Raw genomic sequence first — 17,077 nt, 5'->3', positions numbered from 1 at the left:
CATTTAGTCACAACGGCTCGAAGATTCAAGCTGAATCTGCTGCAGTGTTTCAGATGGATAAACTGGCATGTAAAGTGATTTTACAAAGGTTCCTTCATTTGGTGGAAGCTGTAAGATCTGTGATCTCAAAACAATTCGACCATTTTTTCCATCAGTCTGCTCTGTTTGCAGAATCTCCAAAGCATTTCTGATTGATCTCACCCTGTAGATCATTTATTTGTATGCAGCTGTTATATTTTTTTCTACTTACATGACCGCAGCACTTTTAGCTCTCTAAATTTAATAATAAATAAATAAATAAATCTACCAAGTGAGCTTTACAATCTGTGTGCAGAATAATAATTGTATCACAGCATCAATGTCTAAATTACTGTCTAAAAAAATATTCTTGAACTTTATTTTTATTTGATAAACTATTTAATTTGGTATTCCTCCTTTGTTATTTTCTTTGTCTAGATGGGACAAATAAACATAAAACATTTTTCAACCCTTTTTATGAAATTAGTTATATTCAGAAGTTCACTGCAAAGTTAATCAAAAGGAGGATATGTTTATCTTTACTGCAACTAAAAAAATAGGAGTTCATTCTTTTGTCAGTAGTTGTCCTGTTTGGTTGTTTTACCTGTTTAACAAGGGCAAGATGTTCTCAGAAATACTCAGCATTCATTAGAAGCAGAAGGCAGAAAAAAAACTCTCACAGAGCTATTTTGACAGAGAGAAACAGTCTCCTCTTTGTTTTCATGGACCTATGTGCTGAAAAAGTCCCTGGGTGTTTGGTTCCCAGCCAAATGTAATTTGACTTGACAGACGTTTGCACCTGAAGAATGATTCATGAACAATGCTTCACTTGATTTCTTATTTCATTGCTCCAATGAAGATTTGAAAAACAAAATCCAGACTCAAACAAACTGAAGCAAAGCTAAATAAAAAGCCACAGGCACTGTGAAAACTGAAATATCAATGTTTAGAAGGTAATAAGTTGAGTTGAATTTGCTGTTTTTAAATGTAGATGTTTGAATTGTTGGGGTCGCTACGGGTTACTGTGGTTTGCTGTGTTTATCATTACAAAGATAAAAAATAAAGTGATTTTTGGATAAGATAATCAGCAATTTAGTAAAGAAAAATGTCTCCTGAAATGTTTCTTTTAATATTCTCCTTGCATGAAACCCATTAATCAAACCATTTATATAAATAAAGCATATTTTCATTCCCACAGTCGCCACATGCTTTCTCAGGATGAGGGATTGCTGTATGAGTCAGTGACTCAATGCAGTTACTTGGGTTTCCTTATGCATATTAGTAAAACAACCAATATAAACTGAATTTGTCTGTATTATAGCTAGGATTGAATTAGAAGTTATAGAAGTTAATTGGAGTGAGTTTCTATGATTGGATTTGATTAGATATTTGTAGATATGAACTGGAGCTGTGTGGTTTGTAAACAGCAATGAAATCCAATTTGTTGGTCTCTGTCTCTATACATACTAAAGAGATTAGAAAACTAAACTAAGAGTTAAAAGCAGAGCAGAAATCCGGTTTGGTGTGTCACTGAAAAACCCTCCCACAGGAAGATCTCAGATAATTGTAAGAATGCTTGTCACAAATCCAAGTTTCAGTTCAAGAAGTGGTAAACACACCTTAAAAACGGGAACTTAGGACTATTCTCCAGTTACATCTGTGTCTTGTTTGCAAAGCTCTCATGGAAACATTTGAGGTAAATGTTTTTATATATGTGATTGTTCAATGGTGAAGTTGATTTTCTGCTTTATATCATGATGAAAAGCTGTTTTAATTGAACAAAATATAAAACGCTGCAGAATGTTAAACCAGTTGGACTTGAAATACCAAACTGCAATGTGGGCACAAAGAGGACAGTATGTATTATCGTTCAAATGTTTTTCCTTTTTGTTTCACCTGATTGTTCTTCTTTAATAATGTAAGTTTTGATAAAGTTACTTAAGCAAATGTAAAAAAGTAAGAACAGCATAATCAGGTTGAGAAAACAATAAATTGGGAAACATTATTAGCTTGTAAATAAAAAGCTTTCCAATTCTTTCTGGTTTGGAAGAAATGTTTGTGGAGTTAAAAAAGATTTTCCCACAAAGGAATCAACAGCAAAGAAAGACCTGCTGTTTGTTTGGTACATTATCACAAAGAAAGGTATGTTTCTTTTTGACATGACAGGGAAGGAAACAAGTTTATGAATAATCTATGGAAACATGTGGTTGCTAATGTCTGTGAGAGCTCAGATTCAAAATTACTTAATGTCCATAACACTGGCAGTATAGTAAAAGAAATATATATATATATCATAATAGATAAAAAACATATTTCCTTAATAAAATGTTTCATTATTGTTTCTCCATAATATAAAAAAAGAAACAAATAGCAAAAAAAAGACCTAAAGATCTAGAACTATCTCTTGGTTTTGGTAAGGTAATCAGGTAAGGTAAACAATGCAGTGAAGATCAACAATATAATGGCTTCATCTAACTAACAGAGGATGTGTTTTAATAAAGGAGGTTTTACAATGAGCCACCCTGAGGAGAGAGAAGAGGCCTGCAGGTTCTCAAATGATGATTGAGGAAAATGACAATGACAATGAGCTCAAAGCTCCCAGGTGAGATCACCTGACGGTATGATTTACTGTAGCGCTTTGAAAAATATTTTTGGTGTACGTGCTTCCCAAAGCACGTACACCAGTATGCAATAACTCCGCACCAGTCTGCTAAGTTATTTTTAAATCTCTACATCAGCTGCTTCTGAGCAACATTTTCTTCCACCTGAAGTCAGTAAATGTTTCACCTGTTTTAGGTCTGAGCAGGAAAACCAGAGATCTACGGATTTTCCTCTGGGTTTCCAAAGGTGAGTTTAGTTTTCAAGGTGAATCCAAACAGTTATTATTTTAATGCATTTATTGACAACAACCTTTTATCAAATGCAGTCCCCCTTTTGTTTTATCAGGCTTTGCTAAATGTTTTCTCATAGTTTTTCTTTAGCTTATTTTTAATTATATTTTGCTTTTGTTTGTGTCCTTGTTTTTTTTTTCCATTTTCATTTGATTTTACAGTCAATGACTTCCTTGTTTTGATACTCATTTAAGCTGCTTTAAATATTAAAACATGGCACGTAATGTTTAAACTCACTCTCAAATTATAAGAACTTGTCTTAATTTTTATTTGCAATTTTCATTTCAATTTTCATTACTTGCAGGACTCAGGGGAACAGCCCTTCACCAAGCTGTTTATCCATAAAAAGTGGGAAATCCATGGATTACCCTGTTAAATTCAAAAAGTGAGATTCATACAAACTTGCTCTGACTAAATCCTTCCAAACTACTTATTTTTAATTGAATCAATTATTTGTTTCTGACAGAAATGAGAAGAACAGAAGAAGGTTTTCCATGCCAATAACTTTGTCCTTGCAAAGTGATGAATCTGAAAATGTTCCTGTTGGTTCTAAACAACGTTCATTGTCAGAGTAAGTCAGCTGGAGTTTTGCTCTGTAAATAATTTTTCTCAGACATCCAAGGATATTTTCATTATTCTGACCTGCAACTTATGCAGGTATTTTAATGAACTGTATTGTGATGGTATAATGCTTACAGGTAGCAGTTTACCATGTAACAATTTAAGTGTATAGACAACTAACATGATAAGCATCCTCATTTCTTTTTTATGTCAGAGAAATAAAAAACTATCATTGCATGTCTATAATTTAAAACACATTGTATAGAGTATTATAAAGCATTGTTGGCAACAATGACACATGACAAAACTTATGAAAATGAACAGTATTTTTTTGTCTGTATGACACATTTTAACACATTGTGCTGTTCCCTCAGGAGGGACCAGCAAACATCAGAGGGATCCACCATTCAAACAAACCTGGACACAATATTTATGGTAAATAACAGTGGATCAGAGTATTGCTTTAGCATTGAAAAAATAATCCCAAAAATATCCGTCTACTTGTATCTTTGTTCTGGTATTGTTCATATGTGCAAACTAAAGAAGTGTATTGACATTCAATATTTTGTGTTTTCAGTTAAGACATGTTAGTACTATAAAAATAGCATGGTATAAGTGCTCTTAACTCGCTCTGTAAAACTTTACATTGATGAATTGATAAAACTAATGAAATATTTGTACAGTCTAAACAAACATGCTACTTTTACTAAATTTTCCAATATGCTGCAGCAGCAAGGCAATTACCCTTTTTTATTTCTTGCAGACCCTTGAAAAGGACACTATTAAGTTTGTGAAGAATGAGCTAAAGAAGATTCAGGGGATTTTGGACAGAGGGCGATTACAAAACCAAGAAGAAGAGATGCTATATGAGCAGGAGAAGAAGAGAAGCAAACAAGCTATTCTGAACATCTCTCTGCATTTTCTGAGGACAATGAATCATGGGGAGCTTGTTGATGAACTACTAAACGGTAAGATTATTTCAAGACCAAATGTTGCATTGGATCTGTTTATTTAAAAAGAAAAAATTAATAGTGAACGAATAAATTAGAGGTGGTTATGCATCTTTTAATACAGCAAAAGTTTAAATGGTTACAAGCCTACAAGCACATTTTAGAGCTTTTTCATTAGCTGCCCAATTTTAAATTAAATTGAAATGTCTGTGTTTTTAAATGAACTGAAATGAACTGATTTGATTCTGCTGCGGCAAAAAATGTTGTGCTTTCTGGTATCCATCGCTGACAGGAGTCAATTTCAAGATTTCGTAGTATTGAGCTCTTTCACTGTGACATGTTCACAACTTTTATGATATTTCTTTGTAAAGGTGACTTCATCATGAGCCAGTATGAGGACAGTGACGAGACGCAGCTGTCCTCAAATGATAGACTGTCTGAAGAACATGACAATAAGACTGGATCTGGGAGGTAAGATGCAAAGGGATTCATCTATTAGTTAGTGAAATATTTCCCACCAAACATCTCTCTATGTTTCTCTTTGCTACAGAATTAAGATGAAAAGATATATATACATATATATATATTATACGCAGTTTTATTCTGTGTTATGCTTTTAAATCAACAGCTCTTTGCGGCACATTTGTTTAATTTTAACAACCTTAAATCCTGTTTTGTCTTTCCTGGTTAATGTAACTTAATTTACCTTAACCAATAACCAAAACTAGCATTTGGTATCAATTTTGTTGTTTATTTTGTTCTAGACCTGAACCTGACACACCTTATAATCCTTCCCCAAGCTGTGTGTCCATGAAAAGTGACAAATCTAAGGATTACCCACTGAAGTTCAAACAGTAAGGTTTACAGTTTTATGCTACATTATCATTTTAAAACCATACTTCTTCATTTTAAAGTCAAGATAGATCTTGTTTTTTATTCACTAAATCCAGTTCTGTCATTTGGGAACGGATTTTACCTTAATGTAAAATTGAAACTAGTTTTCAATATTTCTCCTTATACTTCCTTTGTTCTAGATCTGAACCTGACACACCTTATAATCCTTCCCCAAGCTGTGTGTCCATGAAAAGTGACAAATCTAAGGATTACCCACTGAAGTTCAAACAGTAAGGTTTACTCAGATTTAATCATTTTGTAGATATTTCTCTCTATACAAATATGCTCATTGCTAGTTTTGTGTTTTGTCATGAGTGAGCAGAAAACTTTGTTAGTCCAAAGTGACAAATCAATGGATTATCCTGTTGGTTTGAAAGGGAAAGATTAATACTCTGTGTTATGCTTTTAAATCAACAACTCTTTGCAGCAGCATTGTTTAAGTTTACCAACACTCTTTGTCCTTAAATCCTGTTTTGTTTCTCATTAACTAATTTTACCTTAATCAACAAATAAAACTAGCATTTGGTATCAATTTTGTTGTTTTCTTTGTTCTAGATCTGAACCTGACACACCTTATAATCCTTCCCCAAGCTGTGTGTCCATGAAAAGTGACAAATCTAAGGATTACCCACTGAAGTTCAAACAGTAAGGTTTACTCAGATGTAATCATTTTGTAGAAGTTTCTCTCTATATAAACCTGCTTATTGCTGTGTTTTGTCAGGACTGAGCAGAAAACTGTGTTGGTCCAAAGTGACAAATGTATAAATTATCCTGTTGATTTAAAACTGTAAGATTAATACAGTTTTATTCTGTGTTATGCTTTTAAATCAAAAACTTTTTTCAGCAGCATTGTTTAAGTTTACCAACACTCTTTGCCCTTAAATCCTGTTTTGTCTCTCATTAACTAATTTTACCTTAATCAACAAATAAAACTAGCATTTGGTATCAATTTTGTTGTTTTCTTTGTTCTAGATCTGAACCTGACACACCTTATAATCCTTCCCCAAGCTGTGTGTCCATGAAAAGTGACAAATCTAAGGATTACCCACTGAAGTTCAAACAGTAAGGTTTACTCAGATGTAATCATTTTGTAGAAGTTTCTCTCTATATAAACCTGCTTATTGTTGTCTTTTGCCAGAAGTGAGCAGAAAACTGTGTTGGTCCAAAGTGACAAATGTATAAATTATCCTGTTGATTTAAAACTGTAAGATTAATACAGTTTTATTCTGTGTTGTGCTTTTAAAATCACACTTCTTAAATCTTATTCTGATTATGGATAATACTTTCTTTCTTTCAGGGCTTTGGTGAAAACAAGAAGTTGTCCTGTAGATTATCTTACTGATGTCAAACAGGAGTAAGTAAAAATGACTTATTTTTTTATTGACTGTAGTGGATCATGAAAATTTTTTCACTTTTAATATTTTCTGTTTCAATATTATAAGTAATTGAAAAGCCCTGCAAGAAAAGGTTTTAGCACACTTACCTTGGTTATATTTGACCAATAATGTTTATTATTTTCTTCCAGGAACAAATGTACTTTATGCATTTCAATAGCAAATAAATGATAAAAGATAATTCAGCATCTTAGAAATAACAGTGAGCAAATTATGACTGTTTTTTGATTGATCTTTATTGTTTATTTATGTTAAAGTTATCACTATCAAGTTCACAAGAGGCCAAATCTGGACTCAGTATTTCAGGTAAAAGTACAGAAAATGTTTAACTAACTGAGTTGTTAAAATCTAATGGTTCTACTGGAATTTAAACTTTAAATGCAATGAACATTTTTAATTATATTTTTTTCTTAATAAAGGATTGTGTGTTTTGAAAATGTTTCTTCAGCTAAATATCCAGTTGAGGTCACATATATAGATGCTGAACACAAGTAGATATTATTTAATGGTTCCTGAAAATGTTAACCTCTCATCTAAAAGGATTCTTTTAATAACTGACTAAATGTTTGTAGCAGAAATATATTGAAGCTTTTCAGCGTTCCAATTATTAGACTCTGCTGGTTTCAATGAGCACTTCAAACTAGTCCCCAGTCTAGTTCCCATTACTCTGAAATAAAACTGATAAGAGGTTTGATAAATTAAGATTCAGAATACTTCCCATATCACCACCATGATGATATTAGGATTTTTTTTATATACTACATCCTTGAAAGAAATATACATTAAAACATTTTAATCATACCATTGTCTTTCAGATTCTTGAGGAAAACATTGTTACTTTTGTGAGGACTGAACTAAGGAATCTTTATCGGCTGTTAAATCCAGAACACTTTCAAACCTCCAATGAGAAAAATCAGATGGTTAATTGTGACAATGAAGAGAAATGGGGCATCAAAGAAGCTTTTGTCAACTTAACGCTGGAGTTTTTGAGGGGAATGAAGCAACAGACGACTGCTGAGTTGCTACACAACAGTAAGAACAGAGCAGGGATTGTCCTGGTTCACTTTTTCTGTACAGTCATCAAAATAATGTTGGGAATGAAATGGATTCAAATGAACAGATGTCACATTTACAGTTATAGTCATCACATACGTTTTATTAAAGAAATAATGTCTTTGCTGACAAAACCATGGATTTCTGAAGGAATTAAAACCTTTGGAGGGACATACTCAACTTCATTTTTTGCATTTATTTTTATTTGGATAAGAATCTTTACACTATATAGAGCAACCATAGCTCTTACTATTAGCTTGCACAGTGGGACAATGCTGTTTTCAATGATCTATCACTCAGATACTTGATTTATTTGAGTTTCCTTTTATAATTGTATCCTAAGAAATCAGAAAGCTTCCTTAATTGAGAAATTATTGCCATGCTGCTTAAAATAATGTAATATTTAGAAAATAAATACCCATGAGGATGCCATTGGAAGTCGGGTGCCTGTGCAGTTTGATATTATTTTGTAATAAAATATGTCTTGTTTGCTTTCAGAATGCCTTGTGGCCAAGAGTCACTGCAAACTCAAATCTAATCTAAGGAGGAAGTTGGCGTATGTATCTGAAGGAATCGCCAAAGAAAGAAATCCAACTCTTCTAAATAAGATCTACACCGAGCTCTACATCACTGAGGGAAAGCCTTCAGAAGTCAACTGTAAACATGAAATTAAACTGATTGAAAGAGCTCACTCAAAGCCAGAAAAAACAGAAAAAACAATCACTTGTGAAGGCATGTTTAAGCCCATTACTGGAAGTGATAAACCAATCAGAACAGTGATGACAGAGGGAGTGGCTGGCATCGGGAAAACAGTCTTGACACAGAAGTTTGCACTGGACTGGGCAGAAAGCAAAATTTACCAGCACATACAGTTTATGTTTTTGATTCATTTTAGGGATCTGAACATCATGAAGATGAAAAAAATAAGTTTGGTTGAACTTATTCATCTCTTCTTTCCTGAAACCAAAGAAGCAGAAATCTGCAACTTTGAAAAGTTTCAGGTTTTATTCATCTTTGATGGTTTGGATGAGTGTCGACTTCCTTTGAACTTGAAGACTAATGACAATCTGACAGATGCTACACAACACACATCTCTAGATGTGATACTAACAAACCTTATCAAGGGGAGGTTACTTCCCTCAGCTCGCATCTGGATCACAACTCGACCTGCAGCAGCCCATCAGATCCCTCCTGAGTTTGTTGACCTGGTGACTGAAGTCAGAGGATTCAATGATCCTCAGAAGGAGGAGTACTTCAGAAAGAGATTCACAGAGGAAGAGGAAAGCAGAAGGATAATTTCTCATCTCAAGACATCAAGAAGTCTCCACATTATGTGCCACATCCCTGTCTTCTGCTGGATCTCAGCAACAGTTCTGGAAGATGCCTTTAAAACGAAAACCAAAGGAGAGCTGCCCACCTCCCTAACAGAGATGTATGTCTACTTCCTGGTGGTTCTGTCCAAAGTGAAAAATGTGAAGTATGATGAAGTAGCTGAAAATAATCCCCTATGGACTCCAGAGACCAGGGATATGATTCAGTCATTGGGGAAGCTGGCCTTTGAGCAGTTAATGAAAGGCAACCTGTTCTTCTATGAATCTGACCTGATGGAGTGTGGCATCGATGTCAGCATAGCATCAGTCTATTCAGGGGTGTTCACAGAGATTTTCAAAGAGGAGAGGGGGCTATTTCAAGATAAAGTGTTTTGTTTTGTCCATCTGAGCATTCAGGAGTTTCTAGCCGCTCTCCATGTCTATCTGACATTCACCAACACTGGAGTCAATCTGCTGTCAGAAGAGAAATCTACAAACAACCAGTCCCAAATGTCCAGAGAGACATTTGAGCTCTTCTACCAGAGTGCTATAGACAAAGCTTTAAAGACCCCAAAGGGACATCTGAATCTGTTTCTTCGCTTCCTGTTGGGTCTTTCTCTAGAAACCAGTCAAACACTTCTCAGAGGTCTTGTAATAGACACAGCAACAGGAAGCAGTTCCAATCAAAATACCATTCAGTACATCAAGAAGAAGATTGCAGAAATCATGTGTCTGTCTAAGAAAGCTAATTTATTTCAGTGCCTGAACGAGCTGAAGGACTATTGTCTTGCAGACGAGATTCAACAAACTCTGAGATCATCAAAACTGAAAACAGATAATCTTTCTCCTGCTCAGTTGACAATTCTAGTCAACATCATGTTGTCTTCGGAGGAGAATCTGGAACTGTTTGACCTGAAGAAATATCCAGTTTCACAGAATGTTCAGTTGGCTCTTTTGCCACTGTTCATACATTCTACCAAAGCTGTGTAAGTAAAAAAAAAACATATTAAAATGCATATTTTGAATTAGACAACAAGTATTCTTTTCTTTTCTTTTGTAACCTGTTTAGGCTCAGCTACCTTGCTCTGACAGAGATGACCTACCATGCTCTGGTCTCAGGCCTCCAGTCTCCATGTGGCACGCTGAAGGACTTGGACCTCAGTAACAATGACCTGCAGGATTCAGGCCTGAAGTTGCTGTGTGAAGCACTTTGCAATTCAAATTGCAAACTGGAAACTCTGAGGTCAGGAATTAACTGTTTCTTTACCACATAAAATTTATTTTGTTAACCTTAAGACACAGTTACAGTCCCACTTTTGTGGCTTTGCCTCTATATTTAGTGGCTTTTCAGACTTTTAACAAATCTAGCAAATGTCACTGATCCCACTCTGAATGAAGAATGTAAATATAATTTCTCATGCTATACAGCCATTTTGTTTTCAGGAGACAATATGCTATGTACGTGCACGACCTGGTGACCAAAACTCAAAAAGTGCTTTTTATAACCAGAAAGGTGTTAATGAAGTTAATTAATTTATCTTAACATCTGAAATGGACATATGGAATATTACCACTGCTTCAACTTTGTTATGCAACCTCATAATTTCAACTTCAACAAAAACACTTTTTATCAACATGTATAATTTTTTTTTCTTTGCTGTCGTTTAGGTTGTCAGGCTGTCTAATCACCAACGAGGGCTGTGCAGTTCTGGCATCAGCTCTGAAGTCCAACCCCTCTCACCTCACAGAGTTAGATCTCAGCTACAATCATCCAGAAGAATCTGGAGTGAAACTCCTTTCTGCAGGACTGAAAGACCCAAACTGGGCATTGCAGACTCTGATGTATGTAGACTGAACACACATTTCAGCTATCAGAAGATTGCTGGTTAATTTCTAGCCCTACTGTGTTGTTTCAGAACGGAGCCATTTGGAGCACAGTTTTTAAACCCTGGTCTGAACAAATGTGAGTACTTTGCTTTTTTTTTTTTTTTACAACTATTGACATAGTTTGTTCTTTGCAATTTGTTCTTTGGTTTATTTTTATAGCACTTGGAGTTCTAATAACATCTTAAATTGATTAATACTATATAATTGCTCTCATGTCATGGGTGAGAAAACAAAAACAAACAAAAATTAATGTTTCTCCACTTCATAACTTTCTGTCTCTCCATCAGATGCCTGTGAAATCGCAATGGATCCTAGCAGTGCTCACAGAAACCTCCAACTCTCTGACAACAACAGAAAAGTGACAGTGGGAGGAAAGAAGCAGCCACATCCTGATGATCCAGAGAGGTTTGACGTTTGGGAACAGCTGCTGTGTAAAGATGGTCTTACTGGTCGCTGTTACTGGGAGGTTGAGTGGAGAGGAAGAGTTTCCATCGGAGTGACGTATAAAGGAGAAAGTGATGACTGTGGTGTTGGCATGAACAAGCCGTCCTGGACTTTGTTGTGCTCTGATGATGGTCTATCGGTCCAACACGGAAACAAAATAACACCCATCCATGGAGACCCTTCAAACAGACTGGGAGTTTATCTGGACTGGCCTGGGGGGATTGTGTCCTTTTTTGGGGTTTCTTTGGATAAAAGTACCTACCTTCACTCCTTTACTACTAAATTCACAGAGCCAGTTTATCCTGCTTTTGGGATTTCCACTGATTCATCTCTGTCTTTGTGTTAGATGTAGTACTACAGTAAGAACAATTGAGGTAATCAGAAGATATAATCCTTAAGTAAATTGCAAACATCTTCATGTCTATCTTAATCCAAATTCTACTTTGGATGTACATGCAGTATGTACGCCACACAAAGTATTGAATCATTTTCTTTCTTGATAATTGAATCTGTTGATTCCTATTAAGCATTTGACAGGTTAATTATTTACTTAATGGTAAATGTTAATGAACCAAAACTATGCTGATTACAGATGATGGATGAGTCACTACTTATTATTATTATTATCAGTTTGTATTCAGGGCCTCCTTCTACTTGCGTCAGTGTCCTGCTGTGATTAAAGAGGAAAGACTGCTGGGCTGATTGTTTGCTTTTGAAGGAATGAGGAGTGGAACAACTTTTCTACCACAAAATAACATTTATATTTGAAATTTGTTGGAAGTCAACCAGGAGAATATTTCTGTTGTTGTTATATCTTTTTTGTATTCTGATAATAAACTATTTTTAGAATTTACTGATGATAAACTATTACAAAACATTTAATTCTAGTAAACCTGTATTGTTTCGTACAAATTTACAGCAACCAATCAATCAATGCATCAGTAGCCTTTCAAGTTATAACTGTGTGTATTATGCAGCATTGCGCTTACAATTAAATTGGGTTTTGGTTTTTAACCTGCTGTTATGCAAACAGCAGTGTTTTTGGAAAAGACAATATCTTCCACAGGTTTAATTTAAGTAAGCTTGTTAATATGATACTATCATAAGCATCATGATGCGAGTTTTCTCTGACATGCTGTGTAATTTGTGGGTTTATTTTTGAAGTTTACTTTGCTAAGCGACTTTCATTTTTGCACATATTTTGGTTATTTGGAGTTAATATGTAACTTTCATTCAAAAATTGAAGTGAGCTGTTTAGATACACATTAAAATGTTCATTAAATTGTTAAACTGATCTTGTTTTAAAGGTTTTATGTTTTTTTCAGTTTTTTTGACATAGGTAGGGCTTATTTTTTCCATATTTGAAAACAGAATATGACCATGTAGCCACATTTTGGATATTCTTTGACAACATACACTGAAATCAATCAGTCCTTTATCTAAGGAACAAAATCTCAAAAACTGCTATGAATACAGTAAAATTTCAGACATGAATTAAATCAATGATGAAAAGCTTAAATTAAAAATCAGAAAACTCATAAACTCAGGTTTTGTGTAGAAAAAAACTAATAAGGAGTTTGACAGATACAAGATTTAATCCAAGGCTGCTTTCAGTTTTTACAGTGTGCAGTAAACTAAATTAAGAAACATAAAGGCTCCAAAAACAGTTCATGTATGATGACGTTTAAATATGCTCTTTTTTCCCCCATCTGCCTGTGAATATGGTTCACACACAGTGGTGGGATGTTACTGCATATGATTACATCTCAGACGTAATCCAGATTTTAAAAAATGGCTTTTGTCTGTATTACCAGAGGGCCAATCTCAGGGATTATATTAGAGCGCCATCTTGTGGTGATTTATTATTTTATAAATAATGGCAAGAAATGCATTTAACATTTTTTTAAAGTTTCTTACAAACATTTTGGCAGATTCCTCCCTGTACCCCAAAAATCCTATTTTCACAATAAAACACGTGTAAAGCAAAATAAGAAGCCATTTGTCACTGCAGCTTCATCCCTGATAATTATGCAGCCATGTGAGGGAGACCAAGCTAAAAAAAGATACAAGGTTCCTTCTCTAATTGGATGTAAAATATATTATATTTGAAAGTTAAAACCATTTTTGGTGCTTGTAGGACAGACGTGTTGGTGTACCATAAATATCATCCTAAATGTTTGACTATCTTTCTGTAAATACCTTCAGTTCTGGTTGAACAGCATTCCTGTGGTGCTAAAAGCAGCTCCCAGAACGTTCCAGTGACAGAAAGCAAACAAGCAGCCGCAGTGTGTTTATTCTCATAAATTTCTTTTGTATCTAAGACTCCTTTGTTGTCTCATGTGGAAAAAAAGTTGAGACTTTCCAGTCAAAACATCTATAATTCTTGGAAAAATGTACATCCATTGCGAATCAAATAAAAAATATTATTCCACAGAATTTCTGAGAATTGGGTTTTTCTGATTTATATCCTGTAAATGTATCTGAGAAAAGAACTTAAACATGTAAATGGTATTTTTATATTTTGCCTGCAGTAAAAAGCAACAAACAATGTATTTAATCTGATGAAAGTTGCTGTTGTATTTTGTCAGTTTGTGAAAGCATGGTAACTTCCTTCCACTATTCAAACAGCAAGTGAACAGCTCCAGCAGTAATCTCTGTACCAAAGCAACAATGTTGATCCTGTGGTTTTCTGCATGTGTCAGTGGACATTTATGCTACATTTAGCTTGGTAGCCTATATCGAAGAAGTCTGATGAAGAGTGTGATGAAGGTTGTGTATAATGTTTTGTGTTAGAAGGAATATTACTTTTCACAAAACATAAATGTTCCAGAAATCTCTTTCCAGATAGGGAGACTGTTTCCACACTTTCTTTGTTTCTCATTTTCTCACCTGATTTTATTTTTTGGATATTTTATATGTTCTGCTACATTTTTTTATGTCTACATGTCTGAACAGCTATAGAAACTACCTGGACAATAATCCATCCACAACTCATTTCTTTCCAAGTACATCTGAGGAAAATGTTTTTAGAGGTAACACATTTCAGTGATTATTGAAAATGTCCTCTTCAGAGATGCCCTCAAAATCTTATAGTACTCAGTTTACTTCATTGGATTTATGTAAAAAGTAGATTTAGACTCTAAGCAGACAATGTTGTAAATTTACAAAAATTATCCTATTTGGAAAACTTTTACTTCATTTGTTTGTGTTACATCCTCAAGGCAGTTTAGGAGTATTGGAGAGGGGCTGTAACAATAAATAAACCAGGGAAAATGAGTTAAAACCAGGAGGGCAAAGTTATTATTCTTCAAGAATAATCTAAAGAAATCTTAAAGGCAAAAATGAGAACCTAAAAGAAAATAAAGGGGGGAATAACAACAAAAGCCAGGGTTTCTAGCAAACAACAAACCCTCCATCACAGCACCACAACGCTGCAGAACACATGCTGCCCAATTGGCCCTGAAATCAGTTTCCCAGTTAGCCTTATACTCTGCTAATGAAGATACAGAGTGAAACCAGCTGGGCCTGCTTAACCTGCCAGAGTTCAGCAGCAACCTGAAAAGGCGAGGAAATCCAACATGCAGCCACCACTGCATGTAACAGTTTGTCAAATGTACTCAGTGGCGCAAAAACGATGTGGGGAGTTTTTTTTCTAGTCAGTATTTTATGTACTTAACAGCTGTCTGTGAGTAAAATGATCAATAACAGAGGAGGGGGACGCCTAATCCCTGCCAGCCGCTCTCCCCTCCCGTACAGGTAGCTTGGGCAGCGGCCCTTCGACAACGCGCTGAGGAGCGTTTTTTTTTTCTTTTAAATTTGTAGTAATTCCTCGATTACAGGGAGCTAAAGATGGGGAGTAGGACAAACTCCGGGGCACAAAACAGAAAACGGAAGAGGGGGAAGGATAAAAATGTTGGAGAGACGAAGAAAAGCTTTTCAAAATGGTTGAAAGACAGAAGGTAAGTAATGTCAGTGTATCAACAAGAGAGTTGTAAATATTCAGGTTAGCTTAAGCCTTAAGCTAGGCTAAAATGACAGGCGGTTGTTGTTGTCCAATACGGGACAACCTTGTTAGCCAAATACTTAGCTCAGAGCTAAGTATTTAGCTTGCTCAAGGTTTATCATTTAGCTCAATATCATATATATAGCTTGGTCACTAAATCTTAAGCTTAAATAAATATTTAGCTTAATGCTAAATGTAGTTTTTAAACTAAATATTTATTGTTTAGCCTGACAGGGCCCCATGGGTTAAAGCCTGGCCACCAGGCGCTTGCCAACGTGCCCCTCCTCCAGGCCTGGCTCCAGAGTGGGGCCCCGTTGACCCACATACGGGAGAGGGAACACTGTTTCCATTGGTGGTCGTCATCACAAGGGGTATTTGGGCTGCACTTGGTCTGGTTCCTCACCTTGGACCTGTCTGCATTGGGTGACCCTACCAGAGGCATGAAGCCCCTGACAGCAGAGCTCCGAGGATCACTGGGACACTCAAACCTCTCCACCACAATAAGGTGGCAGCCCATGGAAGGGATGTGTGCATGTTGGGGTGTGTGTGTGTGTGCATTTATGTATGTGTGTATGTATATGTATGTAACATATTTATTATTTAAGAATGAGAGAAAACGAGAGAGAGAGCAAGAAAGAGTTGTATTTTTTTCATTTTTTTTCAACATGAGGAAACGAGCACAATGTGGTGGCAGGCACATTTTTAGTTTTTTATTCTCTAGTGGCCTTTATTAAACAGTAATTGAACAGGAGATTTGGAGGAGAGAGAAGGGACTGACATGCAGCAGATTACTCAAGACTTGGAATTAAACCCGGGATAACTGTGTTGAGGTCTACAGCCTCTGTAGATGTTGAGCATCCTGTCGTTCTTCTCTTTTATACCAGTAGACTACACATTAGCTCAACAACACATAGGTTTCTATTTATAGCAATGTATTCATTTAAGAATCGATTTTCCTCACCAACAGTAATAATTTCTGATTATCTTCTCTGTTTCATGGTTTGTGCTTCGTTTTTACTTTTTCTACTCAGTTTTTCATGTTAAATTGCACTTTTTTTGTTAAGTTTGTTATACTATATTGAATACATTTTTCTAAATAAAGACTAACAGAAAGATCACACAGTTCCTTTCATTTTTGATAAAGCCTGTTTTTTCTTATAACAAACAAACCAGATAGAACAAGTTTGGGCTTCTTCGGGGTCTAGAGTATTAAATTATGATTACAATTATCATCTAATATTATGTACAGATGTAATTCTAACCTTAATTTAACACCCAGGGACCCTGAAGAAGTCCAAACTTGTTAAATCAACTTTTTTATGTTTGGTATAAAAAAAAACAAACACAGGATTTATCAAAGAAACAAAAAGATGAATGGACTGAACTTATGTAGTGCCTTGCTAATCATTTTGACCACTCAAAGCACTTCACACTACAGTCACATTCACCCATTTACACCGATATGCAGATCGGTAAGCAACAAAAGTGCCTTGCCCAAGGGGACCTCAACATGTGGCAGGAGGAAGCTGAACTCAAACTTACAACCTTCTGATCACAAGACGACCACTCTACCCACTGAGCCACAGTCACCCTGAAATCTTTTTTTAAAAAGCCACTGCATGATCCTTCTGTTAACCTTTTTTAAATACTGGATTTAAACACATTTCACTAT

The 17,077-nt window shown here is 35.3% G+C and overlaps 1 protein-coding gene across 1 annotated transcript; it reads left to right on the top strand.

Annotated features, from left to right (window-relative positions):
• The first annotated feature begins 1,605 nt into the window (after nucleotides 1–1,605).
• Nucleotides 1,606–12,692, top strand: LOC102218151 (NACHT, LRR and PYD domains-containing protein 3-like). The gene is made up of 20 exons (XM_023331585.1): nucleotides 1,606–1,714; nucleotides 2,520–2,620; nucleotides 2,815–2,865; nucleotides 3,214–3,294; nucleotides 3,376–3,480; nucleotides 3,845–3,905; nucleotides 4,234–4,438; nucleotides 4,792–4,891; nucleotides 5,185–5,274; nucleotides 5,455–5,544; nucleotides 5,870–5,959; nucleotides 6,287–6,376; nucleotides 6,612–6,668; nucleotides 6,966–7,014; nucleotides 7,524–7,740; nucleotides 8,260–10,057; nucleotides 10,141–10,314; nucleotides 10,740–10,913; nucleotides 10,988–11,034; nucleotides 11,246–12,692. The coding sequence occupies exons 2-20, from the start codon at nucleotides 2,574–2,576 to the stop codon at nucleotides 11,746–11,748; spliced, it is 4,029 nt and encodes a 1,342-aa protein (XP_023187353.1). The 5' UTR covers nucleotides 1,606–1,714; nucleotides 2,520–2,573; the 3' UTR covers nucleotides 11,749–12,692.
• Nucleotides 12,693–17,077: the final 4,385 nt, after the last annotated feature.

This window comes from Xiphophorus maculatus, chromosome 3, assembly GCF_002775205.1.
Source record: "Xiphophorus maculatus strain JP 163 A chromosome 3, X_maculatus-5.0-male, whole genome shotgun sequence".
NCBI lineage: Eukaryota > Metazoa > Chordata > Actinopteri > Cyprinodontiformes > Poeciliidae > Xiphophorus > Xiphophorus maculatus.
The sequence above is the reverse complement of the archived record's forward strand: the minus strand, read 5'-3'. Positions and strand labels throughout refer to the sequence as shown.

Coding starts and splice junctions, on each gene's coding strand:
- LOC102218151 (XM_023331585.1), top strand. CDS start 2,574: ATGATGATTGAGGAAAATGACAATGACAATGAGCTCAAAGCTCCCAG. Junction 5,545..5,869: donor TACCCACTGAAGTTCAAACA/GTAAGGTTTACT, acceptor TCTTTGTTCTAG/ATCTGAACCTGACACACCTT. Junction 10,315..10,739: donor TGCAAACTGGAAACTCTGAG/GTCAGGAATTAA, acceptor GCTGTCGTTTAG/GTTGTCAGGCTGTCTAATCA.